The sequence below is a fragment of the Schistocerca piceifrons genome, chromosome 5, assembly GCF_021461385.2.
Source record: "Schistocerca piceifrons isolate TAMUIC-IGC-003096 chromosome 5, iqSchPice1.1, whole genome shotgun sequence".
Taxonomy (NCBI): Eukaryota; Metazoa; Arthropoda; class Insecta; order Orthoptera; family Acrididae; genus Schistocerca; species Schistocerca piceifrons.
In genome coordinates, this window is record NC_060142.1 from 354,715,046 (window position 1) to 354,738,509 (window position 23,464).

The window sequence follows — 23,464 nt, forward strand, 5'->3', positions numbered from 1 at the left end:
TTTTCATTTTCGCTGAGTATAGCAATGTCATCAGCGAATCTTGTCATGTTATCCCTTTTACCTTGAATTCTAATTCCATTCTTAAATCTCTCTTCTATTTCCGTCATTGGTTCTTCAATGTATACATTGAAGAGCAGGGGCGAAATACTACATCCCTGTATACACCCTTTATAAACGTAGCTCTTCGTTCTTGGTGTTGCACTCTTGTCGTTCCCTCTTGGTTGTTGTACATATTGTAAAATACCCGTCTTTCATTATTTTTCTGAGAATTTCGATCATCTTGCACCGTATTATATTGTGGAACGCTTTTTCCAGGTCGACAGATCCAATGAACGTGTCTTGATTTTTCTTTAGTCTTGTTTCCACTATCAACCGCAATGTCAGAACTGTCTCTTTGATGCCTTTACTTTCCCAAAAGCCAAACTGATCGTCATCTAACACATCCTCAGTTTTCTTTTCCATTCTTCTGCATATTAGTCACGCCAGCAACTTGTATGCATGAACTGTTCAGCTGATTGTGCGATAGTTCTCGCACTTGTCAGCCCTTTTAACCTTTGGAACTGTGTGCATGATGTTTTTCCGAAAGTCAGATGGTATATCGCCAGATTCTTACGTTATATGCACCAACGTGATTAGCCGTTTTGTTGCCACTTCCCCCAACGAGTTTAGGAATTCTGATGGAATGTTATCCATCCCTTCTGCTTTATTTGTCCTTAAGTCTTCCAAAGCTCTTTTAAATTCTAATTCGAATAGTGTATCCCCTATCTCTTTTATACCGACTCTCGTTTCTTTTTCTGTCACCTCGTCAGACAAGTCTTCCTCCTCGTACAGGCCTTCAGTGTGCTCTTTCCGCCTACCTGCTACTTGCTCTTCACTTGACAGTCGAATTCCCATTGCGCTCTTAATGTCACCAGCGTTGCTTCTAATTTCACCGAAGTTTGTTTTGACTTTTCTATATGTTGAGTTAGTCTCCCCGACAATCATTTCTTTTTCGATTTCTTCACATTTTTCATGCAGCCATTTCGTCTTAGCTTCCCTGCACTTCTGATTTATTTCATTCCTAAGTGACTTGCATTTCTATATTCCAAATTTCTTTGAACATTTTTGTGCTTCCTTCTTTCAGCCATCAACTGAAGTATTTTTGTTACCCAGATTTCTTTGCAGTTATCTTTTTTGTACCTATGATTTTCCTTCCAACTTCGGTGATTACCCTTTTTAGAGATGTCCTCTTCTCTTCAACTGAAACACACTGAACTATTCCTTATCGCAGCATCTGTAGTCTTAGAGAACTTCAAACATGTCTTTTCATTCACTCTGGCCTTCTATTCACAGAAATCTTCCAGCATCTCCCGGCCTTTTCCAAGTACACACCCTCCTCTTGTGAACCTTGAAGAGAGTATTCGCTAATACTAGCTGAATTTATTGCAGAACTCAATTACTTTCTCCTCTCTCATACAAAGTACCAAGCCCATATTCTCCTTTATCCTTTTTTTCTGCTCCTTCCCCTACAACCGCATTCTACTCCCCCATGACTATTAGATTCCCATCTCCATTTAGATACTGAATTATCCGTTCAATATCCTCATATACTTTCTCTATCTCTTCATCTTCGGCTTAGGACGTCGACATGTATATCTGAACCTTCGTTGTCGGTGTTGGTTTGCTGTCAATTCTGATAAGAACAACCCTATCGCTGAACTGTTCACTATAACTGACTCTCTGTCCTACTTTACCTAATACTCAGCTGACCAGGAATCCTTTTCTTCTTTCCACTTCACTTCACTGAGTCCCACTATGTTAGATTGAGCCTTAGCATCTCCCTTTTTGGATTTCCAAGCTTCCCTACAACGTTCAAACATCTGACATTCCACACCCCGACTCGTAGAACGTAATCCTTTCGATGATTATTTAATTTTTTTCTCATAGTCACCTAAGCCTTGGCAGCCCCGCCGGAGATCCGAATGGGGGACTCGTCCGGAATCTTTTGCTAATGGAGAGATCATCATGACACTTTTTCAATTACAGGCCACATGTCCTGTGGATATACGTTATGTGTCTTTATCGCAGTGGTTTCCATTGCCTTCTACATCCTCATGCCACTGATCATTGCTGAATCCTGCGCACTAAGGGGCAGTTTCCTACGCCTGAACCTCTGTTCGCTCCCCCCCCCACCGCTCCCTCTTTGACAAGGCCATTGGCAGCATGAGGGTGACTTCTGAAACCGGAAGTCTTCGACCGCTACTGCTGATAATTTTTATTCAGAATTTAGGCGGTGGCGTCTTCTAACCAGGGACAGAGGACGTTTTGATTGTTAATCAAAGTCGCTAACCCTAGACTCCAAACCATTTGACCGTACGAGGGGTGTGAGAAAAGTAATGTGACTGTTTTCTTTTTATCTACCGAAGTCTGTTTCTTTTTTCTTCAAACAACAATATCGTACCCTTCAAAGTAGTTACCTTCGGCACCTATAAACGGCGGAGTCGTTATTCGCAGTCTTGGTAGCAGAGCTGAAAGGCTTCAACATTCTTTTGAATGTTGTCCAGAATCCCAAAATGACATTCTTTTAAGACTTTTTTAGTTTCGAGAAAAGGAGCAAGTCACAAGGACTCAGGTGAACAGGGGCTGTGGAATAACAGGAATGCCGTTTGAGCTCAAAAATTCCGTGATTAAAGTAGCCGTGTGACGTGAGGTGATGTCACGTTGCAGCATCCACTTATCTGCAATGTCCGATGTAGATCTATCCGCCATTTTCCTGAGCCTTTCAAGGACATATTTGAATAGGACGCGGTTGACAGTTTGTCCTGGAGGAAGAAATTTCTTATGCACGATACCTCTACTGTCAACAAAGCATATCATCATTGTTTTATCTTTGACTTGCCCATTCGAGCACAGGAGATGTCTGTGTGTATGCCACCCCTCATTTCGCCTAAAAAATAAAAAAAAATAAAATAAAAAAAGACAGGATTCATCACCTGTGACCACACGACTGAACCATTCGCAATCATTGGTATTTCTCTCAATAAGATCAACGTACACGTTTCTTCGATTGTCTTTCCGTTCAGTTGTGAGGTTTTGCAGCACCATTTTGGCGCAAACCTTCCGCATGTGCAAAATTTCGGGCGAAATGCGATGTAAGGTGAAACTGTTTAAACTGGTTACCTAAAATCATTATTGTCTCATCTCACAAGAGCACGCACATGTTCGATATTTTCTTCGGTTTTTGAAGTTGACGGTCTCTCTGAGCGAGGTTCATCTTCAACTTATTCTCAGCCTTCCAAAAATGATTTGTGCCAGCGAAAAACTTGTGCTCTTGATAAGAAATATTCCTCATAGGTCTGTTTCAACTTTTCAAAGATCATAATCGCGAAGTCCCCAAAGTCTAATATAAAACTCGATGACAAAACGTTGCTCTAATTTTGCTGTTCCATTTTCGTAACACACGACAAAGACAGGGCTTCACTGATTTCGCTCTCAAAAATCACGAGGTGGGTGCACGGAGCTTAACTCGGGCTATCTGGAAGGGATGAACATACCGCTCTACACAGCTGGAACAACACACAGCGCTGCCAGATCGCTCAGCAGTGTTATCAGTCTCATTACTTTCTCACACACAACTCGTATGTCTCTGACATTTTTCATTACACTCACAAACACCTGCGAAGTTCAATTTTAATCTTGTCACTTATCTTTTCGATTTCCCTCTAGCATACAGATTTGTAGCATTCCACGCTCGGAGTGCTTGAGCGTTAGCCTTATCTATCCTGTCCTTGGTTAATCCTCTCCAAAGTAGAAGCCGCATCGCTCCTACGGGGAGCCAAGCGGGGGACTAATTTACAAGCGGGTTTGCGATGGAAGTAGTCAGTGTTTTCTAAAGACTGTGTATCCTATGGATAAACTGCATGTCTGTAATACAGTGGCTTCCACTTTCTTCTGCACTTTCGTGTCACTGTTCACAGCCTTTTGTTGCACTTTCACAAGGGAAAGAGGATGTCCTGCTCCTCCAGCTTCTTTGACTAGGTGGTTTCCAGAATGAAGGTGACTTCTTATAGCGTTAGTCTTCGGCTGTCATAGTAGAAAATATTTGTTACAACCTAAGCATTGGACGGGACCGAACACTGGAGTCATGATCTTTGAAGTAGTAATCAAAGACGCTATCCCTAGAGCACAGAAACTCTATTAAAAAGAAACATTTTACTCTTCTTTAAAATTATGTATCTGTCTGGTATAACATCCCTATCCAGTGGATGACATGATCGTCAGCCGTGTCAGATGCTCTCATATCTGAAACATTATGGAGAGACAAGAAACTGGCGCATTGTCTGACAATCGGGAACTATACGCTCCAATCTCTGATTGGTTGCCAAAATGGAGGGCATGGAAATTTCTTCCACCGCCCTTACATGGGCAGACTACACAGGCGTGATTCAGTAACATCAGTTATGAAGCAAATCCGATGGTCTATACTGAGAATACCAAGGTCACTGTTTAGAAACGATTAACCAGTTGCTGCTTTCGTTCGGCCTGCGGCAGGTGGCTGCTGTAGCGGTCGCGTGAGTACGGCTGAGATGTGGCTGGTGTGGTGTTGCAGCGGTGGGCTGTGGAGAACCGCCGGCGGCGCCCTCTGACGGCTACCGCGCCTCGGCCAACGCGACGCATGCGCAGTACCTGTGCTTCGTGGGCCACGTATTCGCCGACACGCACCACCGCGACCTGATGCTCCGCTGCGACGCCCGCACCGGCTCCTGGGCGCCCGCGGCGCTGCCCGAGTGCGTCAGTAAGTCACCTCACACTCTCTGTATAGCTTAACCAGCTGAATTATGGAGGTCCCACACGACTGCATTGCTCACATTAAGCCTATATTGGTAATCTTACTACACAATATCTAACAGCCGGCCGCTGTGGCCGAGCGGTTCTAGGCACTTCAGTCCGGAACCGCGTGACCGCTACGGTAGCAGGTTCGAATCCTGCCTGGGGAAAGGATGTGTGTGATGTCCTAAGGTTAGTTAGGTTTAAGAAGTTCTAAGTTCCTGGGGGCTGATGACCTCAGATGTTAAGTCCCATAGTACTCAGAGCCATTTAAACCATTTGTCTGTGTTCAAATGGTTCAAATGGCTTTGAGCACTATGGGATTTAACATCTGAGGTCAACAGGACTGGTCTTGTGAGCGCCAAGTGTCGTATCTCCATTAGCCACCACAGGGACCATATCTTAATATTTTTCAGCCTTGTGGTCTACTTCGGAGAGAAGAGTGCGCGATCGCTTACTGAAGTTGCGACTATCTGCAGGAAGAATGGTATAAGACATCTTTGAAAACCATACAGGATCTGTATGTATCCATTACTGGAAGCTGCTTTGAATGCCTACGATTTTCCAAAATCATACTTGACATGGTAATGTGCAAGACACAAATAAATTAATGACAGTAGCTGACAGTGACAGCTGATTAAATCAGAAAGGAAAGTTGGTAATTTATGCCGGAGCAAGATTCGAATCCGGATTTCCTAGGATCTTACTATGCAGATGCGCTGACCAATGGGCCATCCGGACACAGTAGTCATCGAAACTGCACAGTCTACTCTAGCACGCCTCCTGTTGGATTCAAAATCTCAATTATCCACACACTACTGATGTAGTGCCCCTTTTTTTCCTTTATTGTATTTCAATTCCCCCCCCCCCCCAGAAGAAGGGGGAGGGGGCTGGCAGCAGCGTGAAACGCCGCTCTGCAGCCTACAGATAAAGTTAAAAAACATAATGATCACATATAACAATAAAAAGAGGTGATAAAACGGTGACTGTTTAAAACTGGTTCAAGGCGAAAAAGTTGTGAAGAAAATGTAAAAAACAAAGGGATCAGTGATACAGATTAAAAACACTTAGGAAATAGACAGGCACAATTAAAAAACAAGGCGACAGTCAGGTTTGTACTCGCAACGCTTTAAAAAGGGGACGCACAGCACTGAACACTCACGGAAAACACTGCACTATAGAGGACGAAGGCATATGGGTATGGGGGAGGACCTGGACAGATGAGGGGGGAGGGGAGAATGGGGGAAGAGAGGTAAAGCAAAAAAAGAGGGGGAGCAGATGGACGGACAGAGCACAGAAAAGGGGGGGGGCAGGGCAGGCGCGAGAAAGGAGTGGGGAAGACAGTGGAGGGGAAAGAAAAAGGACTCGGGAGGAGAGAATGGAGTTTAGGAGTGGGTATATGGAGAAAAAACAGGATGGATAGGGGGGGGGGGGAGGGAGCCCGGGAAAAAGAGACAGAAGGAAGGAGGGAGAAATGAGGATCATAGTTGATAGGAGGAATAAATGGAGGGAGAGAGGGCATCATCCGGGAGGGGGACTAGTGCTCCTTGTCTGTTATCATCATTACTCCGATTTCCATAAGAGTACGAGTGTGGTGTGAATCCGCCGCAAAGTGATCACCTGGTCAGCGTCGCCTTAATTATACAGGGTGATTATAATTAAAGTTAAACATTCAAACCACTGTAGAATGACGCCAAATTGCAACGGAATATTATTGGGGAAAGGGAAAAACGTATGGCAGAAGAAAGATAAATAGTTACAAAATGTAGCAATAGATGGCGCTTAAGCATCATAATTTAATATTGGTCAACTACAAATAACAAATGAATCATACAACAATGCCTAATGTATACGTTTGACACTAAACAAACTGTACTACTCAGTGTGCATGGGTGTACAGGTGTGATACCGGTAGTTACGAAAGGTCACCCACCACTGCAAGATCATATCACATCGGATGGAAAAAATCGGTTTTTAATTGTCTGAAGACAAAAACCGCATAAAAAGCATAACTCACATCGTTTTTTAATTGTCCTGAGGCCAAAAAACCGCATAAAAATCATCAATCAAAATCAAATCGGATTATTAATTTCCGTGTGACTGACGCAAAACATGTTCACCGCTTCCTGCAACAAGTTGAAATCGAGAAACAGCATGTTCCACAACTGATCGAAGTGTTTTAGGGGTCACATTCAGAACGTGTTGTGCGATGCTTGCCTTCAATAGCAGCTAAGTCTGCAATACTGAACACAACATTTTTCAGATAGCTCCACAGCCGCCAGAGGTCACACGGATTAAGACCAGGTGATCGGGACGGCCAAGCTGTAGGGAAATGGCGACTGATAATTCTAGCATTTCCGAAATGGCGCGTCAGCAGCTGCTTAACTGGATTTGTAATGTGCGGAGTTGCGCCATCTTTCATAAAAATGATTCCACCCACACATCCACGCTGTTGGAGAGCTGGTATGACGTGGTTGTGCAAAAGACAGTTATAGCACTCACCAGTGACGGGACAGGTAACAAAACCGGAAGCACCTGTCTCTTCGAAAAAAATATGGCCCTATGATAAATATGCCGTAAACCAACAACACACAGTGACATTTTTAGTGTGAAGTGGTACTGGTTGATTTGAGTGTGGATTTTCCACAATTCTGTGCATTGACATATCCTGTCATATGGAAGTGGACTTCGTCTATCCATAAAGTCTTCCCCGGCCAATCATTGTCCACTTCCATGCGAGCAAGAAATTCTAAAGCGAAGGCCTCTCTTGCTGGCAGGTCAACAGGGAGCAACTCGTGCACATGGGTAATTTGAATGAATAGCAAAGAAGGATTTTTCGTAGCATTTTACGCACCGTGCTCACGGGTATGTCCAATTCTCGGCCAATTCTCCGTGCACTACACGTTTGCACACCACCACTCGTCTCCTCCTGCATTGCTGTGGCCACCGCTTCCACCGACGTGGAATCAATTCATGAACCCTCTACCAGGATGCACACCAAAAGAACCCGTCTTTTCGAATTTCCGAGTCATTTTCTCCAGACGCACGGCAGTCATCGGACCAACGCCTTTTTTCAAACCCTTTTTTCAAATTTCTGTAGAGCAACGTGTGCGCAGTCATCGTTGTAATACAGCTTTACAAGCAGAGCGCGATCCTGCATTGAGACAGTAATGGCGAAAGTCGCAGGCGTGAAAGGAGAAAAAGCCGTGTTCGCGGCGGGTTTATACCAACTTCAAAGGGTCGTGCGCATGGCAGATGTTTTCATTTACGTATTCTGACACATACTTATCAATTTTCACGCAATTTTTTTTCTTCTGCCACACGTTTTCCCCCTTGTCTGATAATATTCCGTTGCAATTTGTCGTCATTCTGAATAGTGGTGTTATTTCTACAGCGTTTTGAAAGTTTAATTATAATCACCCTGTATATTGATGGTTGTTCTTTCGCCAATGTCCGAAGGAACCGGCACCACACATTTGTAATGTTTGTGTTTCCATAATTTTGTCCACCGTTGTATTTCGCGTCAACAAATCAGCCTTAATCAAAGCCTCATTAGAAGCAATAAAAATAAATGTAAAAACATCTGTCACAAGATGTGACTGAGAAATTTAAGATAACTTTCCGTACATTTCAACCAAACACTAAAAATTACACTAGTCATTGCCATATTTTCTCATATTGTCACTGCTGTGTATCACAGTATCAATCGATCGAGTTCTTCGATGTTACCACCCATGTGTAACTGACCTTGAAACAGTGATAACAGAGGACATACTGATGCTTTCGGAACGTACGACTGGAAGCTACAAACAAGATTAAAATCGGATTTTCTTTGTTCCAGACTCGACGGACTCGTGGACGGCATTGAGGTTGAATTCAGCGGAGGACAACAGTACACTGGAAGCGTCTTCAGTCCCAAAAGAGTCTGATCTCATGATAGGTAAGTACATCACTCATGTCGTAACCGCTATTAGTATCTTAGTATAAAGCTTACTGTAAGAGCAGAGTGCAATGAATGACCTAGTGACGAAGAGCCTCGTATAATATGTTTCATCCATTCTACATAATTTATGGTACTACAGAACAAAAATAAAAACTTTATAAAAATCTGCGATGTGCATTGCTTAGTTCGGCCTCAACAACTTCAGAACAACACAGCTATAATATGGAATGCAAATGAAATCTTCAACTCCATAATACTGAGCAAGATGAGCGTATACCGCGGTTCTTAAAGGGCAGAGTTCTTCCGAGTACCTTCTACAAGCTATGTAACAGCTCGGAGATCTTTAGCCTGTGGGTCTATTTGAGAAGTAGAAAAGTTTGTTACATATGGAAAGAAAGCTAGAACAGGCACAAACGTAATCGTAGCTTAGTAGTTTCATCACTGTTCAAAGTTTCGAGAACCGAACTTTAGCAGGTAGAAACAGTCTGCAGAGGTTGGAGCAACAAATAGATAGGGACGTCATTGATGTAAAAGCATTTTACTTCCCACTTACACCTACACTTTGTCTGCTCATGAATAATTCATTTTTAACAAAGTTAAAAATTACGCCATTACAGATTTCACGAACTCTCTATCTCTTGAGCAAGTTACCAGAAATTTGAGAAAAAGTACTGAATAATAAGTGCAAGAGGAATGTCTAATCAAAACGAAATTTAGTAACTTCCATAGATATCCTGTCTTGTGAATTAGTTTACTGGTGCCACAAACGGACTTGTTTGTTGCAGATGTACTCCTGCCGACGATGATCATTTGCGTCCTGCTGCTGGGAAATGGAGTCATCATTTTCGTTATTTTATATCTAAGAAAGCGGTAAGTGGAAGTACCTAATAATAATATCACTTCGCAGGATGTGACATAGTCGCGAATGAAACAGTGATCCAGAAAGTGTAGAAGAAATTTCTTTTATTTCCGTAATTACAAAACTTTTAGTCCTCGGAGTACCTGTTTCGGTCAGTCATGGCGATCTTCAGATATGTTATAAAACACGTCCCAATATGAAGAAGCCATAGTGTTATGAACAGTAACGCTCTTGGCAGGATGACTCTGATAGCATTGCAGTATAGCTTACACCATATTTTAAATATGTCGATGATGCTAGCTTACACTGATCTCCCAGAACATTATCAGCACCGACCTACTATCGATATTACGCGTACAGACGACAGCGTTGTCACCTGGCGAGGAATAATTGCTAATCAGACACACGCACGGTGCTTGCAGTATCGGTGAGAGTGCTGTTCGTATGTAGAACAGGAAAGGCGTGTGATCTATCTGAGTCTGACCGAGCATAGACTGTGATGACCCGAATGCTCGGCACTAGCATTTCGGAAACTGCACGACTTGTCATGTGCTCGAGGAGTGCTGTGGTAAGTGTCAGCAACACGGGGTGAGACCTCGTCCAGACGTCATAGGGTTGGGCAGCCACCCCTCATTACAGTTGTCGGACGTCGTAGGCTGTGCAGACTGGTAAAAGAGGACTGGCGGTGAACTGCGGTGGTACTCACATCAGACTTTGAAACGTCCCCTTTTTAACAAATTATACACGACTGACACACAATATTTTGTTAGCGCAACGCAATCTGACTTTCAAAATTCCCTACAAAAGAATGGCCCTGACTAACATTAAACTATACCTTTCACAAATCACTTACCTCACAAAAATCTTCGCTGCTCAAGCTACTGCAATACAGCGAGCGCCACTACTGCCAGCTAAATAAAAGATTCAAACTACTGAAGGCACTAACTACTGATAGGGATAGTTAGCAAATGAAAGATATTAATAGAGAACGAACAATGTATTTACCTTGATATCATCATATATAAATATAGCAGTTCATGACAAATTACAAATCTTCACCATCTCTCTCCCCACATCCACCACTGCTGGCGGCTCACCTCCAACTGCGCAACGCTACGCGCTGTTCACAGCCAGCTGCCTAACACTACAATGGCGAGTATTACAACATTGCAAAGCAGCCACAGACTGCACACAGCACAGCCAGTGATTTTCATACAGAGGTGGCGTTACCAATAAAAAAACCTAAACAGCCTACTTGCATAACTACTGATAGGGATAGTTAGCAAATGAAAGATATTAATAGAGAACGAACAATGTATTTACCTTGATATCATCATATATAAATATAGCAGTTCATGACAAATTACAAATCTTCGCCATCTCTCTCCCCACATCCACCACTGCTGGCGGCTCACCTCCAACTGCGCAACGCTACGCGCTGTTCACAGCCAGCTGCCTAACACTACAATGGCGAGTATTACAACAATGCAAAGCAGCCACAGACTGCACAAAGCACAGCCAGTGATTTTCATACAGAGCTGGCGTTACCAATAAAAAAACCTAAACAGCCTACTTGCATAACTACTGACAGGGATAGTTAGCAAATGAAAGATATTAATAGAGAACGAACAATGTATTTACCTTGCTATCATCATATATAAATATAGCAGTTCATGACAAATTACAAATCTTCGCCATCTCTCTCCCCACATCCACCACTGCTGGCGGCTCACCTCCAACTGCGCAACGCTACGCGCTGTTCACAGCCAGCTGCCTAACACTACAATGGCGAGTATTAGAACAATGCAAAGCAGCCACAGACTGCACACAGCACAGCCAGTGATTTTCATACAGAGGTGGCGTTACCAATAAAAAAACCTAAACAGCCTACTTACAACTTCAACGCTGGGCAGAGTACAAGTGTATCTAAACGCACAGCGCACAGAACACTCCTAAAGATGGGCCTCCGCAGCCGACGACCCATGCATGTGCCACTGTTAACATTCCGACATCGGCAACTACGACTGAAATGGGCACTTGACCATCGGCACTGGACGGTGAGGGTGTGGCAGAGTTTTGCATAGTCTGATGAATCCCGATATCTTCTTCATCAAGCCGATAGGTGAGCGCGAATCAATCGTCTTCCAGGCGAACAGTTCCTTGACGCCTGTTCTGTGGGATGGAGAAAAGCTGGCTGCAGCTCCATTATGCTCTGAGAATCATTCACATGGGCATCCATGGGTCCAGAGGAGCTCGTGCAAGGCACTTTGACGGCCGAGGAGTATAATACAATGGTTGCAGACCACGTATACCCCTTCATGACGATCGTGTTTCCCGATGGCAATGGCATGTTTCAACAAGATAACGTGCCACTTTACAAGGCCAGGGGCGTGATGGAGCGGTTCGAGAAACACAGTGGCGAGTTCCTATCGATGTGCTGGTCCCCAACTCGCCAGATCTGGACCAGATCGATCACGTCTGGGATAAGATTGAACGTGGCATCAGAGCCCATCGCCCTTCCCCTCCGAATTTAACGGGAACAAGGTGACTTGTGTGTGCAGATGTGGTACCAATTCCCTTCAGCGACCTACAAAGGCCTTATTGCTTCCATGCCACGATGCGTCGCCGGTGTTGTCCGTGCCGAAAGTGAATGTACCAGCTGTTAGGTAGGTGGTCGTAATGTTCTGGCTAATCAGTGTATTTTGTACGTATTTTTGATGATGCCACTATGGCTTCAGTATATAAGGACATGTTTTATAACAGATCTGAAAACGCTCAGCGCTGACCGAAACTGGTAGACTAAGCACCAAAACGTTTTGCGATCATAGACGAAAATAAAATGTTAGGTCGTTCATATTCTTAGAGACGTCTGAAGTAGTTACTGAAAAAAATAAACCTGTCGTTATTCTTATTGTTGTAATATTTAAGACGAAAACAAGGAATTACATTTTTTTAGTTTCTTTCACCCTTGTTGACGAGTGTTAAAGCTTTTGTGGTCTTCAGTACGAAGATTGATTTGATGCTTCAATCCGCGTTAGTCTACCCTGCACAAACCTCTTCATCTGTGCATAAGTACTGCAACTTAATGTTTGCAGTCAAGTCTTGGCCTACCTCTACAATTTATACACTCTTTTCCACCATTCCCGGCACTCCCACATCACACCCTTCACTTCTGTTCCAAATAGACGTTTTCGTGTTGTCTCAGGATATCAACTGATTGCTTCTCTCAGTCAAGATTTGCCATAACCGTTTTTTCTCCCCAATTTAGTACTTCTTCACGAGTTATCTGATCCCCCACGTAATCTTCACCATTATTCTACAGCACAACATTTCAAAAGATTCTAGCCTATTCTCTGCCTACTTTCCAGGTTCCACTAACATATATAACTTTATAAAAAATAAATTTCTTTTCGATATTAACAAATTTATCTTTGCATTAATAATTGTCTTGCTATCGTTACAGCCAGTAGAAAAGAAATGAGTCGTTACAGCTAGTAGAATAGAAAAGAGCAGTGATCATTACTAAATTTGTTTTGAACAGTGCAGTACTTCAACAAACACAGTTGCTTTTGATAAGGAGCAGAGGGAATTTGAACTCATGTTGTTGTTGTTGTGGTCTTCAGTCCTGAGACTGGTTTGATGCAGCTCTCCATGCTACTCTATCCTGTGCAAGCTTTTTCATCTCTCAGTACCTACTGCATCCTTCTGAATCTGCTTAGTGTATTCATCTCTTGGTCTCCCTCTACGATTTTTACCCTCCACGCTGCCCTCCAATGCTAAATTCGTGATCCCTTGATGCCTCAGAACATGTCCTACCAACCGATCCCTTCTTCTGGTCAAGCTGTGCCACAAACTTCCCTTCTCCCCAATCCTATTCAATACTTCCTCATTAGTTATGTGATCTACCCATCTAATCTTCAGCATTCTTCTGCAGCACCACATTTCGAAAGCTTCTATTCTCTTCTTGTCCAAACTATTTATCGTCCATGTTTCACTTGCATACATGGCTACACTCCATACAAATACTTTCAGAAATGACTTCCTGACACTTAAATCTATACTCGATGTTAACAAATTTCTCTTCTTCAGAAACGCTTTCCTTGCCATTGCCAGTCTACATTTTATATCCTCTCTACCTTGACCATCATCAGTTATTTTGCTCCCCAAATAGCAAAACTCCTTTACTACTTTAAGTGGCTCATTTCCTAATCTAATTCCCTCATCATCACCCGACTTAATTCGACTACATTCCATTATCCTCGTTTTGCTTTTGTTGATGTTCATCTTATATCCTCCTTTCAAGACGCTATCCATTCCATTCAACTGCTCTTCCAAGTCCTCTGCTGTCTCTGACAGAATTACAATGTCATCGGCGAACCTTAAAGTTTTTATTTCTTCTCCATGGATTTTAATACCTACTCCGAATTTTTCTTTTGTTTCCTTTACTGCTTGCTCAATATACAGATTGAATAACATCGGTGAGAGGCTACAACCCTGTCTTACTCCCTTCCCAACAACTGCTTCCCTTTCATGTCCCTCGACTCTTATAACTGCCATCTGGTTTCTGTACAAATTGTAAACAGCCTTTCGCTCCCTGTATTTTACCCCTGCCACCTTTAGAATTTGAAAGAGAGTATTCCAGTCAACATTGTCAAAAGCTTTCTCTAAGTCTAGAAATGCCTTTCCTTAATCTTTCTTCTAAGATAAGTCGTAAGGTCAGTATTGCCTCACGTGTTCCAGTATTTCTACGGAATCCAAACTGATCTTCCCCAAGGTCGGCTTCTACCAGTTTTTCCATTCGTCTGTAAAGAATTCGTGTTAGTATTTTGCAGCTGTGGCTTATTAAACTGATTGATCGGTAATTTTTGCATCTGTCAACACCTGCTTTCTTTGCGATTGGGATTATTATATTCTTCTTGAAGTCTGAGGGTATTTCGCCTGTCTCATACATCTTGCTCACCAGATGGTAGTGTTTTGTCAGGACTGGCTCTCCCTAGGCCGTCAGTAGTTCCAATGGAATGTTGTCTACTCCGGGGGTCTTGTTTCGACTCAGGTCTTTCAGTGCTCTGTCAAACTCTTCACGCAGTATCGTATCTCCCTTTTCATCTTCATCTACATCCTCTTCCATTTCCATAATATTGTCCTCAAGTACATCGCCGTTGTATAGACCCTCTATATACTCTTTCCACCTTTCTACTTTCCCTTCTTTGCTTAGAACTGGGTTTCCATCTGAGTTCTTGATGTTCATACAAGTGGTTCTCTTATCTCCAAAGGTCTCTTTAATTTTCCTGTAGACAGTATCTATCTTACCCCTAGTGAGATAAGCCTCTACATCTTTACATTTGTCCTCTAGCCGTCCCTGCTTAGCCATTTTGCACTTCCTGTCAATCTCATTTTTGAGATGTTTGTATTCCTTTTCGCCTGCTTCATTTACTGCATTTTTATATTTTCTCTTTTCATCAATTTAATTCAATATTTCTTCTGTTACCCAAGGATTTCTACCAGCCCTCGTCTTTTTACCTACTTGATCCTCTGCTGCCTTCACTACTTCATCCCTCAAAGCTACCCATTCTTCTTCTACTGTATTTCTTTCCCCCATTCCTGTCAATAGTTCCCTTATGCTCTCCCTGAAACTCTGTACAACTTCTGGTTCTTTCAGTTTATCCAGGTCCCATCTCCTTAAGTTCCCACCTTTTTGCAGTATCTTCAGTTTTAATCTACAGGTCATAACCAATAGATGGTGGTCAGAGTCCACATCTGCCCCTGAAAATGTCTTACAATTTAAAACCTGGTTCCTAAATCTCTGTCTTACCACTATATAATCTATCTGATACCTTTTAGTATCTCCAGGGTTCTTCCATGTATACAACCTTCTTTCATGATTCTTAAACCAAGTGTTAGCTATGATTAAGGTGTGCTCTGTGCAAAATTCTACCAGGCGGCTTCCTCTTTCATTTCTTAGCCCCAATCCATATTCACCTACTACGTTTCCTTCTCTCCCTTTTCCTACTACCGAATTCCAGTCACCCATGACTATTAAATTTTCGTCACCCTTCACTACCTGAATAATTTCTTTTATTTCATCATACATTTCTTCAATTTCTTCGTCATCTGCAGAGCTAGTTGGCATATAAACTTGTACTACTGTAGTAGGTGTGGGCTTCGCATCTATCTTGGCCACAATAATGCGTTCACTATGCTGTTTGTAGTAGCTTACCCGCATTCCTATTTTCCTATTCATTATTAAACCTACTCCTGCATTACCCCTATTTGATTTTGTGTTTATAACCCTGTAGTCACCTGACCACAAGTCTTGTTCCTCCTGCCACCGAACTTCACTAATTCCCACTATATCTAACTTTAACCTATCCATTTCCCTTTTTAAATTTTCTAACCTACCTGCCCGATTAAGTGATCTGACATTCCACGCTCCGATCCGTAGAACGTCAGTTTTCTTTCTCCTGATAACGACATCCTCTTGAGTAGTCCCCGCCCGGAGATGCGAATGGGAGCCTATTTTACCTCCGGAATATTTTACCCAAGAGGACGCCATCATCATTTATCCATACAGTAAAGCTGCATGCCCTCGGGAAAAATTACGGCCGTAGTTTCCCCTTGCTTTCAGCCGTTCGCAGTACCAGCACAGCAAGGCCGTTTTGGTTATTGTTACAAGGCCAGATCAGTCAATCATCCAGACTGTTGCCCTTGCAACTACTGAAAAGGCTGCTGCCCCTTTTCAGGAACCACACTTTTGTCTGGCCTCTCAACAGATACCCCTCCGTTGTGGTTGCACCTACGGTACGGCTATCTGTATCGCTGAGGCACGCAAGCCTCCCCACCAACGGCAAGGTCCATGGTTCATGGGGAGGGTTTGAACTCATTTTGTTGTCTAAATCATTAGTGAAGGAGGACTAAATAATTTGGAGCAAAATTTGTAAAGAAATCAGCATTGATCTCGTTGAAGGAACCATCCTGACATTCATTTGAAGTGACTAAGGGAATCCGTAGCAAATCAAAATCTGGATGGTCAGGTGGGAATTTTAAATCCACATTTCCGGAATGCTGATTAAGCGTCTTCAAGTACTGATCCACCTCACACGCGATTGCTTTCAGAGGTGGCACAAGTTTGAAACGAATTCGGAGCTCTTTTTATGCCATTTGTAGTTGAGCATCACATGTTAGTCCAGACGCGATTCTCTATGATCACAACAAATTCTATAGTTATTTGGTTATCACTGCATTACACGTGTCGAGTTTTCGCCCATGTGTGTTACTTCACTATATCTTGACTAGTCAGATATGCTACAGTTATATCAAGGCTCTTTTTGCCTCTGGTGGATTTTTATCCATTTGCTTCATGCGTAGCAATTTTTTTGTAAAAGTACATTAAAACTACCAAGTAAGCTGAAGTTTAACATTATTCATAAATAAACCATCTTCTGACTTAAAATAACGTCTTCTCTATGTTTATTTAAGGTGGTACTGGAAGTAATGAAAACGATAAACTTACTTTACAAATATATTAAAATCATTCTCTAGTAAAATAATTTTCTTCTAATCGTAATATTGCTCGTCCATCTTCATTGATCACCTGGCTTTAACGATCAGGTGCCTAAAGGTTTGAGCCTCTGTTAATTTCTCAACGTAGAGACGAAAACAAATATGATAAATATCCGCAAGGTGCTTTATGTCTCTAAAAATCACGATTTCACGTTATTTTTCGGTTTACTGTTTACACGAAAATTACTGTCCTTAGCAATAGATGACATACGAGTACAGCAAGCTTATCTAGAACCATTTGTAGTGGAATCTCATAATTATTTAGCAATTAACTAACATGATCTGGTTCATCTGCCTCCATCCCCCTCCTCCCCCGCCCCCCCACCCCCCTGTTCACCGTCCCCCATTTCCTGGGTACGGTCTTGTTATTGTGCATACAGTTCTTCTAATTTTCCTTTTCGACTTTTTTAAAATTCCATGCAGCATTACACAATTAGGAACGGTGAACGAAAAAACGTGAACGGATCACTAAAAACTTTCCCAAAGATGAACGAGTTTGTCCATCTTAGTAACGAATGCCGAAGTTTTCCTACAGCTGTACTTCGTCTTAGATTGTTGTTGTGGTCTCATGTTCAAAGACTGGCTTGGTGCAGCTCTCTATCCTGGTTCATCTTGTGCCAGCCGCTTCATCTTTGCATAACTGCTGAACAGCAACATAAGCTTGGGTGACAAACGTCATGGGATACCTCCTAATATCGTGTTGGACCTCCTTTTGCTCGGCGTAGTGCAGCAACTCGAGGTGGCATGGCGTCCACACATCTTCTGAAAAACACTGAGCCATGCTGCCTCTACAGATTTCCATACTTGCGAAAATATTGGCGATGCATCATTTTATGCACGAACTGATCTCTCGATTACGTCCCTTAAATGTTCGCTGTGATTCATATCTGGCGATATGGGTCTCCAGATCATTCGCTCGAACTAACCAGAATGTTCTTCAAACCAATCGCCAACAATTGCGGCCCAGTGACATGGCGCATTGTCATCCAGAAAAATTCCGTTATTGTTTGGGGACATGAAGTTGATGAGTGGCTGCAAATGGTCTCCATGGGGCTGATCACAACCATTTGCAGTCAATAATTAGTTCAGTTGGACGAGAGAATCCAGTCCATTCGATATAGACACAGCTCACTTGATTATGGTGCCACCAACAGCTTGCGCAGTGCCTTGTTGACAACTTGGGTTCACGCCTTCGTGGTGTCTGCACCATACTCTAACCCTACTATCGGCTCTTACCAACTGAAAACGGGGCTCATCTGACCAGGCGACGGTTTTCCAGTCATCTAGGGTCCAAACGATATGGTCACGAGCCTAGGAGAGGCGCTACAAGTGATGTTGAGCTATAAGCAACGGCACTCGCGTCAGTCGTCTGCTGCCATAGCCCATTAACGCCAAATTTCGCCGCACCGTCCTACCAGATACGCTCGTCGTACGTCCCACATTGATTTCTGAGGTTACTCCACTCAGTATTGCTTGTCTGTCTACACTGACAACTATAGTAGACGCTGCTGCTCTCACTCTTTAAGTCAAGGCCACCGGACGCTGCATTCGGCCGGCCGCTGTGGCCGAGCGGTTCTAGGCACTTCAGTCCAGAACCGCGCTGTGCTACGGTCGCAGGTTCGAATCCTGCCTCGAGCATGGATGTGTGTGATGTTCTTAAGTTAATTAGGTTTAAGTAGTTCTAAGTTTTGGGGACTGATGACCTCAAATGTTAAGTCCCATAGTGCTTAGGGCCATTTGAACCATTTTGAACACTGCATTCTCCGTGGTGACGGGAATGCCTGAGATTTTGTATTCTCGGAACACTCTTCACACTGTGGCTCTCGGAATACTGAATTCCCTAACGATTTCCGAAATGGAACGTCCTAGTACCATTCCGCGTTGAAAGTCTGCTGATTTCCGTGATGCATCCATGAGCACTTCGGACACCTTTTCATATGAATCACCTGAGTACAAATGACAGCCCCATCGGTGCACTACTCTTTTATACATTGTGTATGCGATACTACCGCCATCTCTATACGTGCGTAGCTTACTATGCTGACGTCGTGGTGCCCGTCTACAGTTTTTATGTCCCCCCACCCCTCCCTCCGCCCTCCTCGCCGTACACAGTCTTCGTTTCGTTACCTAACTGTCAATTTCTTGACTCCTCAGGGTGTACCCTGTCAACATATCTCTCCTCCTAATCAAGTTGCTCCATAAATTTCTTCATTCACCTTCCTCAGTTGTTATTCGATTACCCATTTAGTCTTCAGCATTCTTCTATAGCACCACATTTCGAAAGCGTCTGTCTCTTCTTGTCTGAAATGCCTTTCATCAATGTTTCACTTCCGTACAGGTCTGCGCTCCAGACAAATACCTTCAGAAAAGACTACCTAACACTTAAATTTTATGTTAAATGTTTCTGAAACACTATACTTTCCGTTGCTACTGACAAATTGCATTTTATTTCCTCCATACTTTGGCTAACGTCAGTTGTTCCGCTGCCCAGTCTGCTACTTTCAGTGTCTCATCTCCTAGTCTAATTCCCTTAGCATCGTCTGATTTAATTCGACTACATTCCATTACCCTGAATATGCTTTCGTTGACTTACCATAAACGCTTCTTTCAAGACACTGTCCATTCCGTTCAACTGCTCTTGCAAACCCTTTGTTGTCTGACGTAATTTCTGTGTCATGGGCAAACATGTAGATTTTATTTCTTCTCTCTGATCTTTAATTCCTTTTCCAGATTTTTCTCTGTCGTCCTTTACTGCTTCCTCACTGTACAGATTGAATAACATCTGCGATAGACTACAATTCTGTGTCACTTCCTTCTCAACCACTGCTTCCCTTTCATGCCCCTGAACTGTCAACTACTGTCTGGTGTCTGTACAAGTTATCACACATTTGTTGATTTTCATCTTACACAATAGTGAAAATAACTGGAAAGACATGGATGTTTGTGGGAAAATTATCATTGTCGGTTGGAGTAGTTGTGCACAATGTATATACAATAGTATGAAATCCATTCCACCGACAAATGCAGTCAAATGGTATCGCAATTGATTCCACTAGTAGCCTGTCGGACTGGCCGTGCGGTTCTAGGCGCTGCAGTCCGGAACCGTGCGACCGCTACGGTCGCAGGTTCGAATGCTGCTTCGGGCATGGATGTGTGTGATGTCCTTCGGTTAGTTAGGTTTAAGTAGTTCTAAGTTCTAGGGGACTGATGACCTAAGATGTTAAGTCCCATAGTGTTCAGAGCCATTTGAACCATTTGATTCCACTAGTACAGTATATAACAAGACATCAACGATTCAGGTGGTAGGAGTTGGAACTCGAAATGAAGACAATCGGCTGTGTGCGGTGTTACTGTGTGCGTAAGTGCCCTTACTGCAGACAGTGGTAGTGAATTTTGTGTACCTAAACCACAATTGTGGAAATGCCACGCAGAAAACGGTTATGATGTGATGAAAAAACAAAAATCGGTACATACATGGAAATGCTTCACTCTATTCGTCAAACTGCGAAGAGACTGAACTATGATAATTTTGTTAGATTTGACGCACCACGCGGAAAGAACGGAAAATACGAGCAAAGTAGAAAGTTATGAGGCATAGGAAGGGTTGCTTTTGCAAAAAGCAAGAGCTGCAAGCAGTTATTCTTTACAACTTGTTGCTGATTTATAGTTGCCAGTAAATACCAGATATGTGCGACGAATTTTGTCACATGACAAATATTTTGCATTCACGAAACGACTGAAAAAACCTGCATTAACACCCACACATCAACAGGTTGGACTGGAGTTTGCTGAAAAACATGTATCAAGGGGACGAACCTCTAATGTTTTAACAAGATAATGGATCTGTGTGTGGTTCTGCTAGAATCAAAAATATCGGTGTCTTTCCCTGGCCTGTACTTAGTCCAGATTTGAACCCTGTAGAAAACCTTTGTGGAGTACTTGCAAGCCATGATTATATCAATGGAAGGATATTTGAGGCCGCATGTGAGCAGAAAAGAGCGATACGAGAAGACTGGGCGCAACTGCATTTCAAGAACTACACAGAAGCACCAAAGAAACTGGCAAAGGCATTCGTAATCGAATGCAGAGATACGTAAACAGGCAGAATACGGCGCTCCGGTCGGCAACGCTTATAAAAGAAAAGAAGTATCTGACGCAGTTGTTATATTGGTTACTGCTGCTACAATTGCAGGTTATCAAGATTTAAGTGAGTTTGAACGTGGTATTATAGTCGGCGCACGAGCGATGGGACACGGCATCTCCTAGGTGTCGATGAAGTGGGAATTTTCTCGTACGACCATTTCACGAGTGTACCTTCAATTTCAAGAATCCGACAAAAAATCAAATCCTCGACATCGCTGCGGCCGGAAAAAGATCCTGCAAGAACGGGACCAACGACGACTGAAGAGAATCGTTCAACGCGACCGTAGTGCAGCTCTTTTGCATATTACTGCAGATTTCAGTGCTTGGCAATCAAAAAGTGTCGGCTTGAGAACCATTCAACGAATCATCATAGATTTGGGCTTTCGGAGCCGAAGGTCGAGAAGTGTACCCTTGATGACACGACACAAACCTTTACGCCTTTCCTGGGTCCTTCAACTCCGACATTGGACTGATGATGATTGGAAACATGTTGCCTGGTCAGACGAGTCTCTTTCAAGTTGGATCGAGTGGATGGACGTGTATGGGTATGGAGACAGCCTCATTAATCCATGGACCCTGCTTGTCAACAGCGGACTGCTCAAGGTAGTGGAGGCTCTGTGATAGTGTGGAGCGTGTGCAGTTGGTGCGATATGGGACCCCTCATATGTCTAGATACGACTCTGACAGGTGAGACGTACGTAAGCATCTTCTTTGGTCACCTGAATCCATTCATGTCCATTGTGCATTCAGACGGCAATTCCAGCACGACAATACGACACCCCACACGTCCAGATGCTACAAGATGGCTGCAGGAACACTCCTCTGAGTTTAAACACTTCCGCTAGGCACCAAACTTCTCAGACATGACATGAACGTTATTGAGAATATCTGGGATGCCTTGCAACGTTCTATTCTGAAAAGACCTCAGCCCCCTCGTTTATGGACAGCCCTGAAGGATTCATGGTGTCAGTTCCCTCCAGCACTACTTCAGAAATTAGTCGAGTCCATGCCATGATGCGTTGCGTCACTTCTGCGTGTCTCGCATGGTCCCTACACGATTTTGGACATGTGTAACATTTTCCTTGGCTCTTCCGTGTATTATTTTCGTGAACCCTGCCTTTATACTGATTTCCACTCCAGTAATATATTTTTCAGAACACTATCCATTCTTTTCAATTGCTCTTCCGAGCCGTTAGCCGCCTCTGAGAAGAACACAGTGTCGCCTGCAAACAGCAGAGATGAGCGTGTGCGTTGACGTTTTGCAGGAAACTGCCGAGCGGTGGCGACGAGGACCTGGGCGCCATCTGCCAGCCACAGGACACCGCCAGCGTCAGCGACCGCGCCATCTGCGTGTGACCGCCGGCAGCCTCTGCCTGCTCTACCGGTAGCCCGCTCTACTCTTCTGCCACGGCGCGGACTGCAGAGGCCGCGACAGCCGACACCTGAGCGGCCGCCGCCGCTACCCAGCTGTCATCTCGGGAGGACCGTCCTCATCTTCGCTACCAGGTCCCGCGCAAGTAGTCGCTCTACGGTGCGGGCCTGCCCATTCAATTAGTCTTATGCACAAAACTAAGACTTTGTACTTATGTCAATAAACTTCTAGTTTTCACTGTTACTTTCTCTCTTTACTACCACTGGTTTCACGCATACGTCCTCTTCCTTTGACAATGGGCATACACAGACCTTTCTGTCCAGCTAGCTATGCAACACAAATTAGTTCATTTCGTTTTACGCCACAAATCCAATTGCTGGAATTGTGCTTCCGCTTCCTTTATTTGTGTAATAACAACACTATTTACAAGTTCGGTACAGGTCGAGAGTTCGCCGGACGACACATACCAGGTGCGATCAAGAAGTAAAGGGAATTTTTGTTTTTCTTAAAGAATCTTTATTTATTCATCAACATCACCTTTTCTCGCTTCAAAGTAATTTTTTTTTCTTTATTGTTATTTTAATACCTGAGCAATCAGGTAGGCTGTCAGCGGCATGCTACGCCGCTCTTCAGCCATAGTGTTGACAATAACAGTACACAGAATGGAGAATCAGAATGAACATAGTGACGGGCAAAAAATAGTGGTCACAGATACACAAAAAACACGGAGCCGTTCACACTCGACGATAACGACACTGAAAACACGTTGACACGGCGCACA

The 23,464-nt window shown here is 43.4% G+C and overlaps 1 protein-coding gene across 1 annotated transcript in view; it reads left to right on the forward strand.

Moving 5' to 3' along the window:
* The window catches only part of LOC124798439, a 431,708-nt gene extending 408,782 nt beyond the window's left edge, over window positions 1-22,926 (forward strand). The window contains exons 6-9 of the mRNA XM_047261856.1: window positions 4,589-4,774; window positions 8,648-8,746; window positions 9,535-9,619; window positions 22,577-22,926. Coding sequence (XP_047117812.1) covers window positions 4,589-4,774; window positions 8,648-8,746; window positions 9,535-9,619; window positions 22,577-22,667 — 461 coding nt within the window. The 3' untranslated portion in view covers window positions 22,668-22,926. The remainder of the gene's footprint in view (window positions 1-4,588; window positions 4,775-8,647; window positions 8,747-9,534; window positions 9,620-22,576) is intronic.
* The last annotated feature ends 538 nt before the right edge of the window (window positions 22,927-23,464 follow it).